Source organism: Marmota monax, unplaced genomic scaffold (genome assembly GCF_021218885.2).
Source record: "Marmota monax isolate L192 unplaced genomic scaffold, Marmota_monax_Labrador192_F-V1.1 WCK01_AAM20220418_F8-fsc00006, whole genome shotgun sequence".
Lineage (NCBI taxonomy): Eukaryota > Metazoa > Chordata > Mammalia > Rodentia > Sciuridae > Marmota > Marmota monax.
The window spans coordinates 1186949-1204010 of record NW_026693712.1 but is presented as its reverse complement, the minus strand read 5'-3'; the positions used below and the strand labels follow the sequence as shown (position 1 = coordinate 1204010).

The window sequence follows — 17062 nt, the reverse complement described above, 5'->3', positions numbered from 1 at the left end:
TGTCTGTGCAAGTTGAACAGGGAATGGAAACAAGACATGGGGTGGTCGCAGGCAGTTCACACAACAGGAGGAATAACATCTACAGCCAACTGAATACAGCGGGCATACTAAAGATCTTTGGATTCTAATTTATGTAACACTACGTGGGTCATAAACAAAATCTCTCTGGAGATTCCATGAGGCCCAAAGGATAACATATTAAAGAACTGAGTATTCAGCATAAGAGTCATAGCAAGCTGAAAACTAGTTTTGAGCTAAGGATGTGAAAACATCAGATTTATGCTTTCTATGCTGATAAACGAAAAAGTAAGCTTCAGAACAATGTACACAGCATGTTACTGTTTGTATATAAAAATGTGTGTGTGAGGGGGTGAGAACCAGAGAAAGAAAGGGAGAATATGCTTAGATGTCTGAATGGACAAAAATTATCTCTGAAAAAAAAATAGCTAAGAACCTGTCAAGGCCACCGATTGTCTCTTGCAAGGAGACTTGCATGTCCATGGTACTTTCTGGACTTTGATCTACGGGACTGAACAACCCTGTTAGAAAAACAAATGGATAAACTGAAACAAAATAATCTAATCAATGAAACTTCACTCTGGCTGCTGTGATACTAAAGGGGGAAAGTGCGGGGACAAGGGATGCTGCTGCAGTGGTCCAGGCCAGAGCAGACAGTGACGCAGATCAGGGTGGCGGCAGTAGAGATAAAGAGAAGAAAAGCATGAAGAATACACAATCAATGGGATTTGGTGATAGAAGACCAAGCAATAGTGAGGTGTCCAGGTTTCTAGAAAAAGCAACTGGATGAATGGGACAGTTGAACTGGGGGAGAGGCAGTCAGTAGAAGTGAATACCACGGTTTCTGTTGTACTATGTTTAGTTTGAGACGTGAAACATGGAAGTGGAGATGTTAAGGAGATGGCTGGATAGGACGCTGGGGCTCAGTATAGAGGTCTGGATTGAAAATGCAAATCTAGGAGTACCTGTGTTAAGTCGGCTTCCCTGCAAAATAGACTCTGGAATGGAAATCTGGAGCTGTGTGCAGGAGGTTCCCTGGGGAGAGTGCTCTCAGCATCAACACCTGTTGGGGAGTGAGGTGAGTGGGATTGGGCCAAGGGAGGATTTTAACAACTCTGGAGCTGGAACTGTCCTTCAAAGCTGTCCTGCTTTGAGGAAATAGAACCAGTTTTTTATATCTCACACTGACCAATATTGACTGGCTTGGGCAGGGTGTACGAAGATGGTGGTTTTCTTATGCTGACGTTAATTCCTGAATACAAGTTCATATGAGAAAGGTCACCTTCCTACACACCATGAACTGGGGGAGTGAGTGTACCTCACTCCTGCAATGAGGCTGGGAGAGAAGCAGTGCCATTACATCCTACAGCACCCCACAGTCAGATCTCTCATGACAGTGGCTTTCCCAGAAGGCAGATTGCTGCCTTCTGTTGGAGTCCCACGCAAATACAGAGGCATTCCATTTCTCCATTGTTTTTTCTAGAAACTTCAAGGTTTCTCTAGCTCTAGAGCAACTTTTATATTAGTTTCTTGGTCCAGGGGTTCCATATCTGGCAGATAGTGTAAAGTCAAGCCCCGTGCCATTCTACAGCTAACTACAGCTGTTTTTTAGAGTTTGTTTTCACCGGTGCATGACAGTTGCTTGACCCTTAGGCTTAAGGGCAGCATTTTTCTAGTCCCTATTGAGGGACAGAAGAAGAACCTTCCCATTCCTGGACTTATATAAGGAACCCAATCCCAGCCTCCCTCTGTACACGGGCTTGGAACTCTGGCTCTTCCCATTCATGCTTAGCCTAACCCCCCCAGCTCAGGCTCAGTGCTGTGGCCACCTAACCCAGAAACTGTATGGTGTCTTAAATTAAAGTTGTGTACTTAATGCACCTTCTGTCCTTCTCAACTCAGGACAGGCCTTAGTTTTTGCACACCACCACGATGCTTCCCTTGGGCCCTTGCCTAGGAACATTCCTATTGGACAGTCCTGTTGGATTGAACTAAAGGTCAGGACGGGTAATGCTTGAGTGGGGCCTTCTTTACTCTGGGCCTGGTTTCCCGTGGTTGGTGGGATGGTGGGGATGAGAGGCACTGTGCAGAGGTGCCCCTTTTTATTTTCTCTTCTTTCAAATCAAAAGAAACGGGCAGGCCTCCCTGAGGCAGGATCTAACCCAGCGCAACTCCCCCGTTGCCATTGAGTTTCACATTCTGCAACCTCAGCTTCATATGCCGAGACAGAAAAAGCAGCAGGAAGACTTGTTTAACATTTATTCCCAGGATTTTTTTTTAATTTCCTCTGAAATGAATATGAATGCACCATGGTCTTTACACTCTGCAGGAGCTAATCCCCCACTGGAAGCTTTGGGGGAACTTCGTTCCTTCTTGCGGATGCGATCTGTCGGCACCCGCGTTCCTTCAGGCTCTTTTGAAAGGCCCACAGTGGATGGAGGGGCTCTCTCTTTGGAGCTCTATTACATGTATAACTGTGATTCTTGAAAAAGAAAATAACATAGGAATTGCTTCCAAATGCCTGTGTGAAACCCTGACTTCTCTCCGAGTGCAGGCGGCTTTCACTGGCTTGTCGGACAGCAAGTATGCCCAGCGTGCCCGACTGCTGCAGGCCGCTGACCAAGGGGGGGGACACTTACCCCAGCCTGAGCCCCCTGCACACGCTCAACGGGAAATGTGTGCTTTCAATGTTGAAAGAACCATAGGAAGAAAATGATATTTTTATAGATGAAAGTGCTTAATAAGTATTATTTGCTAAGTAAAATCATGTAGTCCTTGAATGTCTTAGTTGAGGTGTCAATTTCATGAACAAGGAAAAATCTGGCTGAAGCTTTAATCTCTTCTAATAATGGCTATAGAAATTCTTCATATTTATCCAGTGAGCATGTCTTAATTGTTTATTGTATGCATGGCAACATAAGGAGGCTCTCTGGGGGCATTTTAACCAATCGGTCTTCGATCTCAAGAAGCTTCTTTTAAGGTAACTAATTTATTTGGGGGCTAGCTTGTGGGATAAAAATGGTCCTAGAATTGCTAATCCAGTTGAGAGGATTTAAACTACTCAAGGCTATGGAAGGCTACCTGTTAAATTCTCTGTCCATGCCCTTTCACACATTTGTGCTTTTAAATCATACGGAGTATTTTTCTCGGCACAGAATAAGGAACCCTGATTATAATAAAGCATTCCCAGGTCTCTCAGTGAATCATATGGAATGGGAATCCATCTTAGAGTTAAAGCCGTATATCTCTCCCACACTATCTGATGAAGCCTTCTGCAGGTTTCTTGGGTGGCCAATCACATGACAGATATATGACTTTGAGACAGGAACTGAAATAAAATTCCTATAATACCCTCAGGGGAAAGAGGCATTGTCACTGTTGAGCCTTTTATCCATGACTTAATCCCCTTTAAACTTCCCTTAACCCTTACTTAGGGCTCTGAACTGAACCTACGAGAGCTGCTCAGTTTTCCTACCTTATCCTCAGTACTTCAAACTGCTATGGCTTTGTGAATTTTCTTTCAAGGATTTCAAGGGCTCAATGATACAACATAGGCGCTGGTAGACTTTATTCAATATTCTAATCATCAACCCCAAGAATGCTTCACACGATGGGCCCACAGGAGACAGACAAACTGAAGAACAAACAATATGATGTTTCCAGAAAATACATTTTCAATGGCACATTTTCAACAGCCCCAAATTGGAGACCACAGACTCTCGGCCACACCTGTTGTCGGGTAGCAGTGAACTGCAGACAAACCCCCCAAATTCTCCAACTGACCCCTCCATCTCCCCCACCCTGTAACAGCCTGGTAAAGTGGATGTGGGGCTCCTGCTCCAGAGATGCACGTCAAAGACGAGAAAGGCAATCCCTAACAGTCATTCCACGGTTTCTCTTTCTGTCTCAGAATTCAGCAAACGGTCATGCTGCCTTTCCAGTTCCTCAGACCAAAACCTCAGGGTCATCTCAACTCCTCTTTTTCACAGCATCTAACATGTCAGAAAAAGCTATTGGCTTTACTTTCAAAATATGTTCAGAATCCAGCTTCTTCTCACCACCTCCACCACTTCCATGCTGGTCCAAACCACCGTCATCTCTCCCCTGGGTTCCTGCAAGAGACTCTAACTGGATTCCTTGCTTTCTCTCACGGCTCCTGTCTACTCCCACTCAGGAGACAGAATAATCCTGTTAAAACTTCAGTCAGATCATCTCACTTTCCTGCTGGAAACTCCACACCAGCTCTAGGCTGGCTCACACAGAGTGAAAGCCAGGGTACTGACAGTGGCCCCCAGGGCCTGACCAGACCTATGCCCCTGTACCTGAATTATCTACTCCTGCTCGCTCACTCTGCCATGCCCATGCCAACATCTGTGATGCGCCTCTCATCTTGCAGCCTTTAAGTCTTAAGTCTTTGCCCAAAGGCAACCTCCCTTTGGGGCCTTCCCCAGTCATTCCCAGTACCTGCAACCCCCAACTCCTGGCTCCATTTACCCTTTTCTGTTGTATTAGCTCTACTACACATCACCATATGACCAACTATTTATTTACATATTTTTGGATTCCTTCCCTCTGCTAGAATATGAGTTCCATTAAGGCAGGACTTCTTGTCTGTTTGTCCCCTCCTTCATCTATAATAGATATAAAACACTGGCTCATGGTAAGTGTTCAATAAATACCTGAATAAAGAATGGATGAAAGAATGTTAAGACTGAATTATACACTTTAGGACTCGAGGCTTTGATATGGTTTCTCCCAAATATTCTGCAATACACATACAGCCCAATGTCTTCAGAGTCTATAGCAGGTGTGTTAAAGGGGGAATAAGGGGCCTCACAGGATTTCTAGAAACCTTTTGGATTAAATTCCACACTTTAGGAGGTGAGATTATGTTAAGCTTCCACATACAGACAAGTCCCTGTCAGCTGATCAGGGGCTGATACTGGAGCTGTTACATGCATGGCCCTGGATCTAGTTTCAGGGGAGACAGGCATGGAGCTGTTCTGGGAAAGAGAGCAGAGCACAGTGGCCTCCACGTCCATATCTGCCTCTAGTACCAACCGCACACTCGTGTCCAATACCGAGATTTTCTCCTATGAAAACAGGCACTCCCTCAAATAGGAGTATCACTGCAGAAAAGAAACTTTCCAATGGAAATTTGGTGAGAGGAATGTGCTATATGTCCAAAGATTTATTTTTTTGATTTGGGATTGGTTTGGGGTTAGGGTAAAATAGAAAAAGAAAGTTGATAGTAATAGGCTTTTTGAGGACTTTACTTTTTTTTTACAAAGAAATTAAAGACAACATGAGAAAGAAATATCTGATCATCAGCATTTTGACCAGTAGTAATATGAGTATGTTTTATTAGAGTTAGTGTGTGTGCATGTGTGACTGAGAGAGTCAGGGAGAAGGAAAAAGGAGAATGACACTTTTTTTCAAAATGAAGTTTCCTATTCATTAACAGATAGATCTGTTGTCTCTGTTCTTTTTTGAAGCATAATCTCAAATTATCAGTTCAAAGATCAGTCAATTTAGTGACAAGAAAACACAACATCACTGAAACCAGTGTTTCTCACTGAATCACATCAGTATTAAAATGTTTTCCATAGACTTGTAAAACAAAAATACAAAGTCTTAGTGAAAGTTGCTTCAAGTTCACGTATGTCTAAATGTTAGATTATTCCCTTAAAGATAATGGTTGGCATGGTAACAAAAATAAAAGAAAATTATATTCTTAACATGGTTTTGGACAAAGAATTTAAAAAGACAAATTCCACCATCACGTATCTATGATTTTTACTATCATTCTAATGACTACTTAGAAGGAAGCACACCTAGCCAATGACTTCAGGGGTACTACTCCTCATTAAACAGTATTGTTTTCTCATTATTTCATTTGTGCAGAGAGCATGGGTCCAACAAGACTTTGCATCCTTTCAGAGCAGAAGCTGTATCTTACACTGCTCTTATAACCCCAGGTGGCAAGCACAGAACCAGACACATAATAGTAGGCACTTAGTGAATACCAGCTGGCTTTACTTTGCTGTCAGCAATTATTTAAAACTCTGGCAAAGGCTTTGAAATTGTGCACAGGCAAAGAAAAACTGGCTGGCATGGGTTAAGATGCCCTACCAAAAAGCAAACATCATACAGGATAAAGAAAACCATAGAATGAACACAAGTTTTGCAGGTTTGCATCAGGTATCACAGTGAACCATGTTTCAGAAGTTTGTTGTTTTTTAAAAAAAAAAAAAAAAACAAAACAAAAAAACACACTCTTAAAAAGTTAGCTTTGAACTAGGTATTTTTAAGACGTGAATTCAGAGCTAAAATAAATTCTTACAGTTTTCATCCTGGGCAATGCATTGTAAGGGGATCCCAAAGAAAGACGTATAGCTGTCATTGTACCACACCAGAAGCTCGGTGCCCCTAGGGATATCTATACAGGCTCGGTAGAATATATTCGACCTATTCAAAACAAAAGAAAACCCAGCTTAGTAATACGTAGGACTCATGTGCCCCCACCACATTTTTATTGCCCTGAGAACTTTCTGCCCAGCTCCACCTAAACAGTTTGTTTGTAATAAATCTACACCCACCATATCGTCCCCAGCAATCAATCAGAGCCTGTAACTCAGTATGATAAACAGCATAGAGTTTATTTCCACCGTGTGCCTCCATAGAGGGTCTTGAAGAGATAGATATTTGGCCCAGGAGATGGCAGAAAGGCAAAGTTCATTTAAAACAAATTCCATCTCACGCTAATGAGAAAATTCTCTCTTGGCAAATTGCAAAGACAGTGGTGCCTCAACCTCATATATAAATTAATACTATTGATCTCTTATTTGAAGGAAAAGCAGTAAGTGTATTCTGGCAACCTGGCATTGGGAGTTCCCAAATTTGTAATAAAAATGAACAGCTTTGTGATATAAGGACTAAGAGAAATAAAAATCCTCTCCACTGCCTTTTTTTTGTTTTTCTGAAGTTGGATACAGGAGAAGAGGGGAAAAAAAAACTCTCTTATGTGAAATGGATGGAAATTCAATAAATACAAGAGGAGCACTTTACACTGGCTGAAAGATTACACTCTGGAATGATACAGTGAAGGTACCAAGAAATAAACATTTTTTATCTCAGCTTTGATACCGTAAAGAAAAATCTACAGATTAAAAAAAAAAAAAATGAGGAGATCGCGACTGGTTTTCTCAATGAGGAATGGCTACAAATATGAGCCTCAAGTTCCAGATAAAAGTGTTTGGGGTTGGTGGGCCTTAAATTTCGCCTTTCTGTGAGGAATTGGCTGTAGCAGGGCAATTTGTTCCTTGTACAACACTGCAGACATAAGGAGAATCCTTCTCCACATTTTTCATGGCAGTGAGATATGCACTTGTCAACATATTTTGTCACCACAAAGTGGCTCTTGGCAATAGGATCATAAAGATCAATAAAAAAGTGCAGATTCTCAATATTTTACTTGCAGCTGCAAAAATTTCATTTATCTTGTTATTTGCCTTACTTGCTGCCATTCTGTCTCACGAGGGCACTGCTAGCTAAGCAGAATGTTTTTTCCCAACATTCTATGAATATCTGACAAAAACTCCAGCCAGTTGTCCGGCCCTCACCAACCTTTCCTCCCTCTGCATCTCTAGAGCTGTGCATTTTATTAATTCTTTCCACTGCTACATAAAAAAAAAAAATCAAAATTGGAGCGAGCTATAAATCACTGGCATCTCCTAACTTGAGAAAAATTGAGTCTACTTTGTACTTCACCCTTGTAACATTTCATCTCTCGGTTTGGCTTCTCTTAATATAAACACAGCGCCCGGCAAATGAATGTGCTAAAACCAAATGACACACTTTGCCGCTGAAAGAGCAGGACTGTTTTTGAGCAATGGGTGGTCTTCTGAGGCATGGAGTAGGCCGAAAGGGGGGGAAAAATGTGTAAGCGTACACCGTTCCTTACAAGAGGGCAGAGCTTCCAAAACTCGCAGAAATCTCTGCATGTTGAAGCACATCAAAGGGATTTTTCCCTTTTCAGATAATATTTCCTTTGCTGACATGTATTTAGTATTGTGGTTGGATGACTCATAAAGATAGCTTCATGGCGTCCCAACGCAGTTGAAGCAGAACACATGCCAACAAACATTATTGTCAGCCTCAAAATAAAAACAAAACGTTCAGCTAAGGGTCAATCAATCAAGGGCGCTTTGAAGAAAATTCCATTTAGATATTACAAATCATAACAGAATGAATTTAAACCAGCTGACTTTTTGTGAAGAGGACATTCACGTACAATAAAAATTAGACTGGCTCTTCAGGGTCCAACTTTTCTATTTTCTTACTTTTGGACGTGGCCACTGGTGATGGATGCCAGTTTTTAAAATTGTGTTTTTGTAGTTCATTTTATAAAGATCTGAAGTAATCAAAAACAGATCAGCCGAGAGAGCCCGTTGTTAAAGCGCCGTCATGAAAGGGGAGTTGTAAAATCCACTTAATATTGACAGATAGGTAATGACTTACTCGTGCCCCCCCTTCCTCTTAAGCATGTTTTTTCCCCCCAAATTCAGAATTTGTCTCAAGAGCTCCCTGGGTACCCATTACAAGAACCAGCCAAACTATCTTTTGACGGCTAGACAAGAACAATCTTGACTAATTTTCTAGCTCAGAGTTTTGGGAAAACTTCATGACAATAAAGGTGGGTTAGGACTGTAGACAGCAGTGTAACCAAATACCGTCTTGCACTATTTCATTTAAACCATTATTTAATAAAATAAAACTGCATAGGAAACCAAGGCAATGAGTCAGATGGTGCCCCAATTTTCTCCTTTTGAACTGGAGACCTTTAGAGAGCAAGCCAGATTTGTGCAGCCTTTTAAGCTACAAGGCGAAGAAAGGTTAAAAAACAAAACAAAAACAACAACAACAAACAAACAAACAAAAAAAAACCCCACTTCATTTAAAAAAAAAAAGGCAGAAAAATAAATAGCCATAGGCAGGACTCCAAGTTGCCAAGCACAAGGCCCTTGGCTTTGATGTGTCTGTGGTGCCTAATAAAGCTAAACAGTTGCTTCTGATTCTAAAGAGAACACGGCTGTTTATAACTGAGCTCATATATTTATGTGGCACATGTTTTCGAGGGATTTTGAGAAAAAAAAAAAAAAAAGCTTAGTGGTGTTTTTTTTTTTTTTTTTTTTAATTTGTTTTTGCCATCTTGTCTCCACTCCAGGCTTCTCAGGCAGTAAGTGGAAATGCTTGCTCAGCAGGTGCACTGAGGTGGCTTAACATCCTGAGAATCCACCTTGCTTCTCAGCTCCCCAGAGGCTTCCTTATGTGACTTCCTGTGGGGAAAGGGAGATGGCTCCCCTTTGCCTTTGCCCCTCATTGAGCTGTACCAGTACATCCATCATGGGAGATGGGGGCTCTTCTACACTTTGAAACTAATTCATCTTTGGAAACATATTGAGAGTCATCAAAGGACCAAACCCAAATGTTCTGGCACTCTTTGAAGGAGCAGGAGAGGTTACCCTGGCTCAGTCATTGTTGCAGAGACAGCAGGTTTCAGAAGGACCATCCTGGGAAGGTTGAGAGTTCCTAGATTCCCATGCCTTTATGCAAATGAAACTGTCCTTCCTGGGAGCTATCCTGAGGAGCTGAAAGCCAGGGGTCTGGGACTGAGTTTCTGAACTCCTACTGATATGTGGGTACCCATCTACTGGGGGAGCCATCCCAAGTCAGTGGCTTTGCAGGACTCAATCAGGCTTTTGTGGAAGTTCAAGTAATAATGTGGAAGTAACTTTGGCATGTTCATAGAGTGTAAGAGGCCATTCACTCACTAATCTCTTTATAAGGAGGCTTCAGAAAACTAACCAAAAAAAAAAAAAAAAAAAAACTCTGTCAATCTGTGCAGAGTTCTATAGGATTTTTCCAACCACTAGCAGCAAGCCTGAATTTACATATGCAAGCCATAGGGCTTCAGGTCTGTAAGTGGTAAATCAAGATATACTTTACCTGTACTGAACTACTGTTAGATTCTGTTCTCCGCAGTGCCTTGCACATCGGATATACCTCATCCAGCTCGACTTACTAGGTTCCCCACCATCAATAAAGTGCTGTAGTGTCCCATCTTGATCATATATCTAGAGAAGAGGTCAGAAGGTCAAGTAGTTAGAACGAATCATCAGCAATCATTTTCCCTGCTTCCCTTGGTGTCTTTATGTGTCAGCTGCAGAAATTTATTGCCCTCAGGTTTGCTAGTGCTTATTGATGCTTGTGAAAACAACCGGAATAACAGGAAAATATTTTTTGGTGAAGCAAGTCGATCACATTTCTTTTATCAAGCCAATCTTCTCTGTATTAAACAGATTTGGGGTATCTCAAGGATGTGGCCATATTTCCCAAAGAAATATTTAACCTATTTTGACAGGCTAGTCTTAAGTAATGAGCTGCCGGATAAACAAAGCAAGCTGAAAGAAGAGGCCACGCTGACATGGTTGGACATCCACATAAAAGGCCCCAGTCTTAAACATGTAACTGTTTAAAGGCATTTGGGAGGCAATCGTTGTCTGTCCAACAAGCTGGGTGACACCCCGCAGAAGGCAGTTGGAGAGTTAAAGAGCTGTGAAGAACTGCTCAAATGGATTCTGGTTCTGATGAAATAAAAGGACCCTCACCTCACAGCAGACATGGGACTTCAGCTGTCAAGACTTGACACTATTAGGAGAGGAGTCATCAAAAAAGGGAGACCCTCAAAAAAGGCAATGAAAAAAAAATAGCTGTTTCCTACGGATTTTAAATTTCTTCATGCTCTCATAATCATTGCTGTAGGTCAACTCGAGCAGATTTTTCTCTCAAGATAACATATAAGAAAATGAAATCCATTTCAAATCACGCAATAAGCAAGGACAAAAAGTCTTTTGCAAAACAACTAGCTAACCAAGCACTCAGATTCAGAGCTCAGAGGAGTAGCCACAGCTCCCCTTCTAAAAAACACTTCAGATGCAGGGCATCTAAGGGGACATGGTGTCTGGAGTAGTGAGAGATGACACAGTTACCTATCAACAGCAATTCTAGAACGAATTCCCAGACTTAAGGGCATCTGGAAAGCAAGGTACAGTTAGAGTTTCTTAGAGATACAGTGCTCTGGAAGACCATGGTACAGTTGAGTGTTTTCAAATAAAATCAACAATGGGACCATCTAGTAGCCACTGAGGTGTCCCCAGAGCATCCTGGGAAATTATGTCTCTTACCCTTGCTATTTTGTCTTCCACACGTTGCTTTTCCAGATATACACACTGAGAGTCAGTCTCACAAAGAGACTTTCTGGTTACATTTAGTCCCTAAACTTAGTGGTCATTCATATTAATATAGCATAGTACTTCTATTCTGGAGGGCCACAGAGCTTAGGGATGACAGTTTTGGGGGGAGTTTTTTGTTTGTTTTTTTGTTTTTGTTCATTTTTTTACTATCACCCGTCATTTTAAAAGAGTTGGATTTTTTTCTGCTTTTCTTTTTTTCTTTTTTTCTTTTTTCTGCTTTTCGCCCCCAACCTTTCCACTAACCCCCACAAATAAAAAACAAACTTAATCTAATAAAGACAATCATTTGAGAAGTTATGGCTTTGTAAACACACTGGAAGGAACACAGCTGATAATCAATTTAGCCTGAGAAGAATGAAGAGCTTCCTGGATTATATTACATGTAAAGCTAATGACTTCTTTAAATTCCAACTTGGTGGATAATGACAGAGAACAGAAACATTTATGTGGTTGATACATCTGCTATGTGAGCAACCTAAAGACAGGCATCATGGTTAGATTAGATTACACTGTAGTTGTTTTGGTGTGTGTGTGTGTGTGTGTGTGTGTTTTAGGAAGTCACTTAATATTCAAAATCTCAACTCAGCCTGCTGTTGACAGCTAATGCAACATTGAACAATGTTCCCTAAATGCCAATTATTGACCATTAATGGAATAGAAAATGTTGAGGACCATCTTCCCCCACCCCCATCCCTGTCTCACTCTCTTCCAAAAACAAACCTTCTATAAGGGACCACCGGTGGACAGTAATATGAAGCATTTTCAAAGTACCACATCATCCTCTTCAGTACTTCTAGTGGATGTCCTCAATAGCAAGTATTACTAGCATTCAGAGGTCGAGGGGCCTAACTTATTAGCTTACTTGAAAACAATGCACTCACCCATTTTGAAATGAGTGTAAATGTATTTCTTCCTACAGTTCTGTTTCAGCAATAATCTCCTTAACTAAGTATATCGTGACCCCAAGGAAACCCACAGTTTTTGCCTGCCTGATGTAAACTGTTTCTTGTCTTGAAGAAAAAGTAAATGCCTATTTGTTGGTAAATGTCATGTGATGCAGAATCTGACAGGAGGTTTTGTTTCCCTGGCTTCAGCTAATATTGATATTATAATGTTTCTCATGAAACTAACAAAATTCCCAGGCACCTACTTAAATCTTGTAACTGCATACCTAGAGTTGAAGAAAGTCATTCGTTCTGGATGCAGCTTTTGGATAGTGCCAAAAAAACAGAAGGAATTTAAGGAGATCAACTAATGCCAAGACCAAGAGTTGTTTTGTTTTTATTATCTTTCAAAAGATTTAAAATGAGCAGGAAAATATCAAAAATCATGTACAAAGTATTTCAACAGTCTTTTCAGGACCTATGTTAAATGTTTTAAAAATCAGAAATTTTATTCATTCAAGTAGTGAGAACGAAGGTAAGAGCATTACATTTAGATGAAGGAAAAGATTCATTCTGAAAAAGAAAACAATTGAATGCAGCAAACTTTTGCTGAAAATTGTGTCATTTATTCTGAAAGAACATGAACAACAACATTTTAAATATGTGCTCCACTTTCCTAAGAATGTAAAAAAAAAAAGATCCTTCAGAGGTAAGAGAAGAAACATACAAGACACTGGGTAGGGTAAAGTCTGCAATGGAAAATCCTCAGAATCGTAGAATGTATGTATTTGACATATTTTTTAGAAAGCCTGAACCAGCATTGCTGAAAAGAATATAAATTGGTACAAACACTGGAAAACATTTTGACAATATCTAAATTTGATAACACTTATATCCTGTAATTTAGGAATTTTATTTCTAGAAAATTACCCCAGTGAAACTCTGATGCATGTGCTTAAGGAGGCAAGTTCAAGGACATTCACAGCAGCATTATTGTAATTGCAAACAGTTAGAAATAATAGAAATATTCATCATCAGAAGAATAAATAAGTTGTCTTATTCATTCAAAAGCATTTGTATGAAACATTCAAAATTAATGCACTAGACCTGCTTGCATTAAGACCCAATTGAGAGTTGGGGATTTAGCTTGGTGGTAAAATACTTATCCAGCATACACAAACTCCTGGGTTCAATCCCCAACACCACAAAAACAAACAAACAAACAAAAATCCAGCTGATACAGATAATATTGATTGAGAAAAATCAAGGTGAGGATCATTATCATATCATTTATTAAAATTTCAAAATATATAAAATAACACTATAGTATATTTTATAGTAGCATATATTTTAATAAATATGGTGCTGGGAATAGAACACAGTACCTAGCACAAGCTGAGCATGTACTCTACCACTGAGCTATGCCCCACAACTTGCATTCAACTGTTTTCTTTTTCATAATGAATCTTTTCCTTCATCTAAATGTAATGTTCTTACCTTCGTTCTCACTACTTGAATGAATAAAATTTCTTACCTTTTAAACATTTTACATAGGTACTGAAAAGGCTATTGAAATACTCTGTACATGATTTTTTATATTTTCCTGCTTATTTTAAATCTTTTGGGGAAAAAAAGTACTTTGTACTTTTCTGATTTTTTTTTTTGTCAAAGAAATAATAAGCAAAAAGAAAATCTATCCCTTTATTTCTTTGTACTTTAGTTTTGTATGCACTGTTAAAATGGAGACACTATGTTACCCAAGGTTAAAAACTCTTGTTATCCTCCTGGGAAAATATTTGTATCACTACATTATCAGCCTCTGATTTCTTTTGTGATTGCTGTTGCTGCTATTTTAAACTACTGCTTCTGGTCTGTACTTTCTCTTTTATCTTGTATCAATGGGAGTAGAAAGATAAGTAAGGGGGAGAGGTAATTCTTACCTCTGGGGGGATTTTAACAGTTTTCAATCGAATAATAGCTATCAAGGCACCACACACGTGGTTTAAATAATGATCACACAAATGCTCACTCCTTATAAACCACGTGTGGCACTGACTGGAAACCACCATTAGAAAGGCGTTGTATTACAATACTGTATATCAGAAAACACTCTCCCATGATCATATTTTCCCAGAGCAAAACTCTACTTTAAATGAAAGAGCAAGAGTGAGATATACACCGGCATTGTATATTTCAACAATAGCTTGTGAGTGGCTTGCCCACAGCTTTTTATGAATGCTGACCCCTCACATTAACAATAATAATAATAACAATAATAATTAAATGTAAGCCAGAAACTGATTTGAGCTTATTTTAACATTAATAGCAAAAAACTACCTTCCACATGATAAGAATTTGTGTACCTTGGTGACCTGAACAAACAGTTTCTCTAAAGCAAGATTTACATATGAGTGGCTCTCAGGCTAAATTCAAGTCATAGACACTTTCTTTTTCTTGTACAGTGTTTTAAATATTTTTTAAAATTTTCCCAATTAGATTTCTAATTTCTCTTAAAACATTAAAAGGTGAATCCCCAATCTCATCATCATGCACTGAGCTGAGAAAGCAAGGGCTTCATGGTTAGATTGGGTACATGATTTTCCAGTTCTCCATAGTTCCTGCTGCTCCATGTTCTTATATGCCACTTTCTATGTGTATTTACTTACCTGCTTGACCTTATTAAGCATTTACACTGATAACCACAGCTATAAAGGAATGACAACTACCACTGAAAATCAGTCTGTTATAGCTGGGAGCACTGTCACAGAAAACTGTATGAAGCAAGAGCCTGGAACAACTGTTCGTCACTCCTGCATTGCCAAGGAGCCTTCACCTGACCCTGGGACCAAGCTTTTAGTTCTGTAGTTTTGCAGGGAAGGAGAGAGCAGTGTCTCTCCCACCTCCCCATTTTTACCAGCACAGACTTCCAACAATCTTTAAAGCAAAGGATCCCTTTTCACTCGAAGATTTAAATGTAATTCCACTATAAAAACCAGAAAGTTTCCTTGGTTAAAGAATGAGTAGGTAGCAGAAGCACCACACTAGCTCAATTAACACCAACGTTGCTCTCTGAGGTAGTTCCTGGGACATCTCTAGGTCCTGTGGTAATCCAGGGGAGCCTGTGTGGAAATCAGAGGGTTCCCTCCAGTAGATGAGGCCTCCTTGAAGATTTCAGTCACCAATTCTTCTGCTAGAACACTGAGAGGAACACTCAGTCTCCCTCTCCTTGTTTCCAACCCTGGCATGTTTCGTTGCCAAGGCTAGGGACACCAGCATTGGTTTTGTGCTGAAGGAGTTCAAGTCTCCTTCACTTTTTGCCACCCAGAGGAGGTGAAGGAGTATATTTTATGCCGAAGCATCTAATGCAGGACCCAGCAAGTGGCAGGAAGGTAATCCGTGCTGAAGTGAACTGAATTCAACCCTCACAATAATCAACAGCTTCATAAAGATCTTGGATTTTATTCAAAATTAGAGAAGAAATGACCACTAAATGCAATAAAACCTGATTCTAAGTATAACAATGAGGGTCAGGAAAAAATTACATTATCCTTTAAGTCAGCCTCTTTCAAGTTTATGAAATAGAAAGATGATGATTAAACATGTAATGAATTTACCAGAAAGTGCTCAGAAATGGTCACTGAGAGTTTTCCAGCTTACACCTGTGAGTTCAGAACTGTTTTTTGTTTAAAATATTTTCACAGGACATAGAGGATCCAGGGAAGAATAGATTTAAAAGATAGTTTCTAAGATCTCCTCCTCCTGTTCGCCACATGGTGCCTTTATACAGCCTCAGCTTTCTGTAAAATTCAGAAAATTAGGGGTTCAATAGTTCAGGGTACTCACAATTTGAGAAACTCAAATGAAGAGTACAGTGTTTACCAAGGTGAATAAAACTGTTTTACTATGAGATTCCTCTGTATGTCAAACTTTTGACTCTGAAAAGTTAATAATTAGAATACTTTTATTGGAAAATAGATGATTTCACTTTCAGCAGTATGGTCATTAGAGAACTTAAGTATTACTGGTGAAAACACGAAATAGAAGCCATCCTAATAGGGGTGACAACAGGGGGGGGGGGCAAAGTACAGACGCAAGGAGTGTGCATGAGTGTCAGTTCCAGTGCCTGTGAGTGACAGCTGTGGCTCCATCATGAGGTGGTGATGTGACTTTGGAAAGTTCTCTAAATTTTCCAGAAAGCTGAGATATTCTCTTTATAAATGGATGCTAAATATGCTCCCTACCTCAAAAAACTGATATAAAATCAAATAAGCAAGTAATGTTGGAGAGTTAAAGCCCTGCTGGGCACCAAGAATTACCAAAAGAACATTAGTTACCCTTTGGCCAGCACTATTATTAGATGAAAAATGTCAACCTAGGCAAAATTTACTAACCTGTTCGTAGACACTGGCCACAATACTTGTGTGGCATATGCAAATACATTATTGCTGAGTTTATTGGACCATAAGCTCATTGAGGGTAGAAACACATTTTAATCATTTTTAGATTTTAACCATACACACCTTACACAGGACTTTACAGCAGGAAATCAACTCTTGTTGAAAGAAAAAGAGGGAAATAAAAAAAACCCAGTTGTTCATATTTTTATCTCCTAGATAAGTCTATTTTAAAAACAAAACAAAAATGCTGTATTAAGGTAAATACTGTCTAGAAAACAGTAAAGATGGAAATCTTCAATTCCACATTTTCCATTCCTAAATTTAATCCATTTAAAGTTTAACATGGTGTTCCTTGTCATCCAAAGACACAGACACCCACTACACTTTGAAAAATATTCTTGGAACATACTGGAAGCTAACAGGTATTTATCATTGAGTGCTTTAATTA

General features: G+C 39.8%; 1 protein-coding gene across 2 annotated transcripts in view; it reads right to left on the bottom strand.

Moving 5' to 3' along the window:
- Prdm6 (PR/SET domain 6) overlaps nt 1-17062 on the bottom strand; it is a 123133-nt gene that overhangs the window by 45472 nt on the left and 60599 nt on the right. For both annotated transcript variants that reach the window (XM_058584202.1, XM_046459968.2), the window contains exons 4-5: nt 10027-10154; nt 6362-6486 (exon numbers count right to left, since the gene is read on the bottom strand). In XM_058584202.1, coding sequence (XP_058440185.1) covers nt 6362-6486; nt 10027-10154 — 253 coding nt within the window. The remainder of the gene's footprint in view (nt 1-6361; nt 6487-10026; nt 10155-17062) is intronic.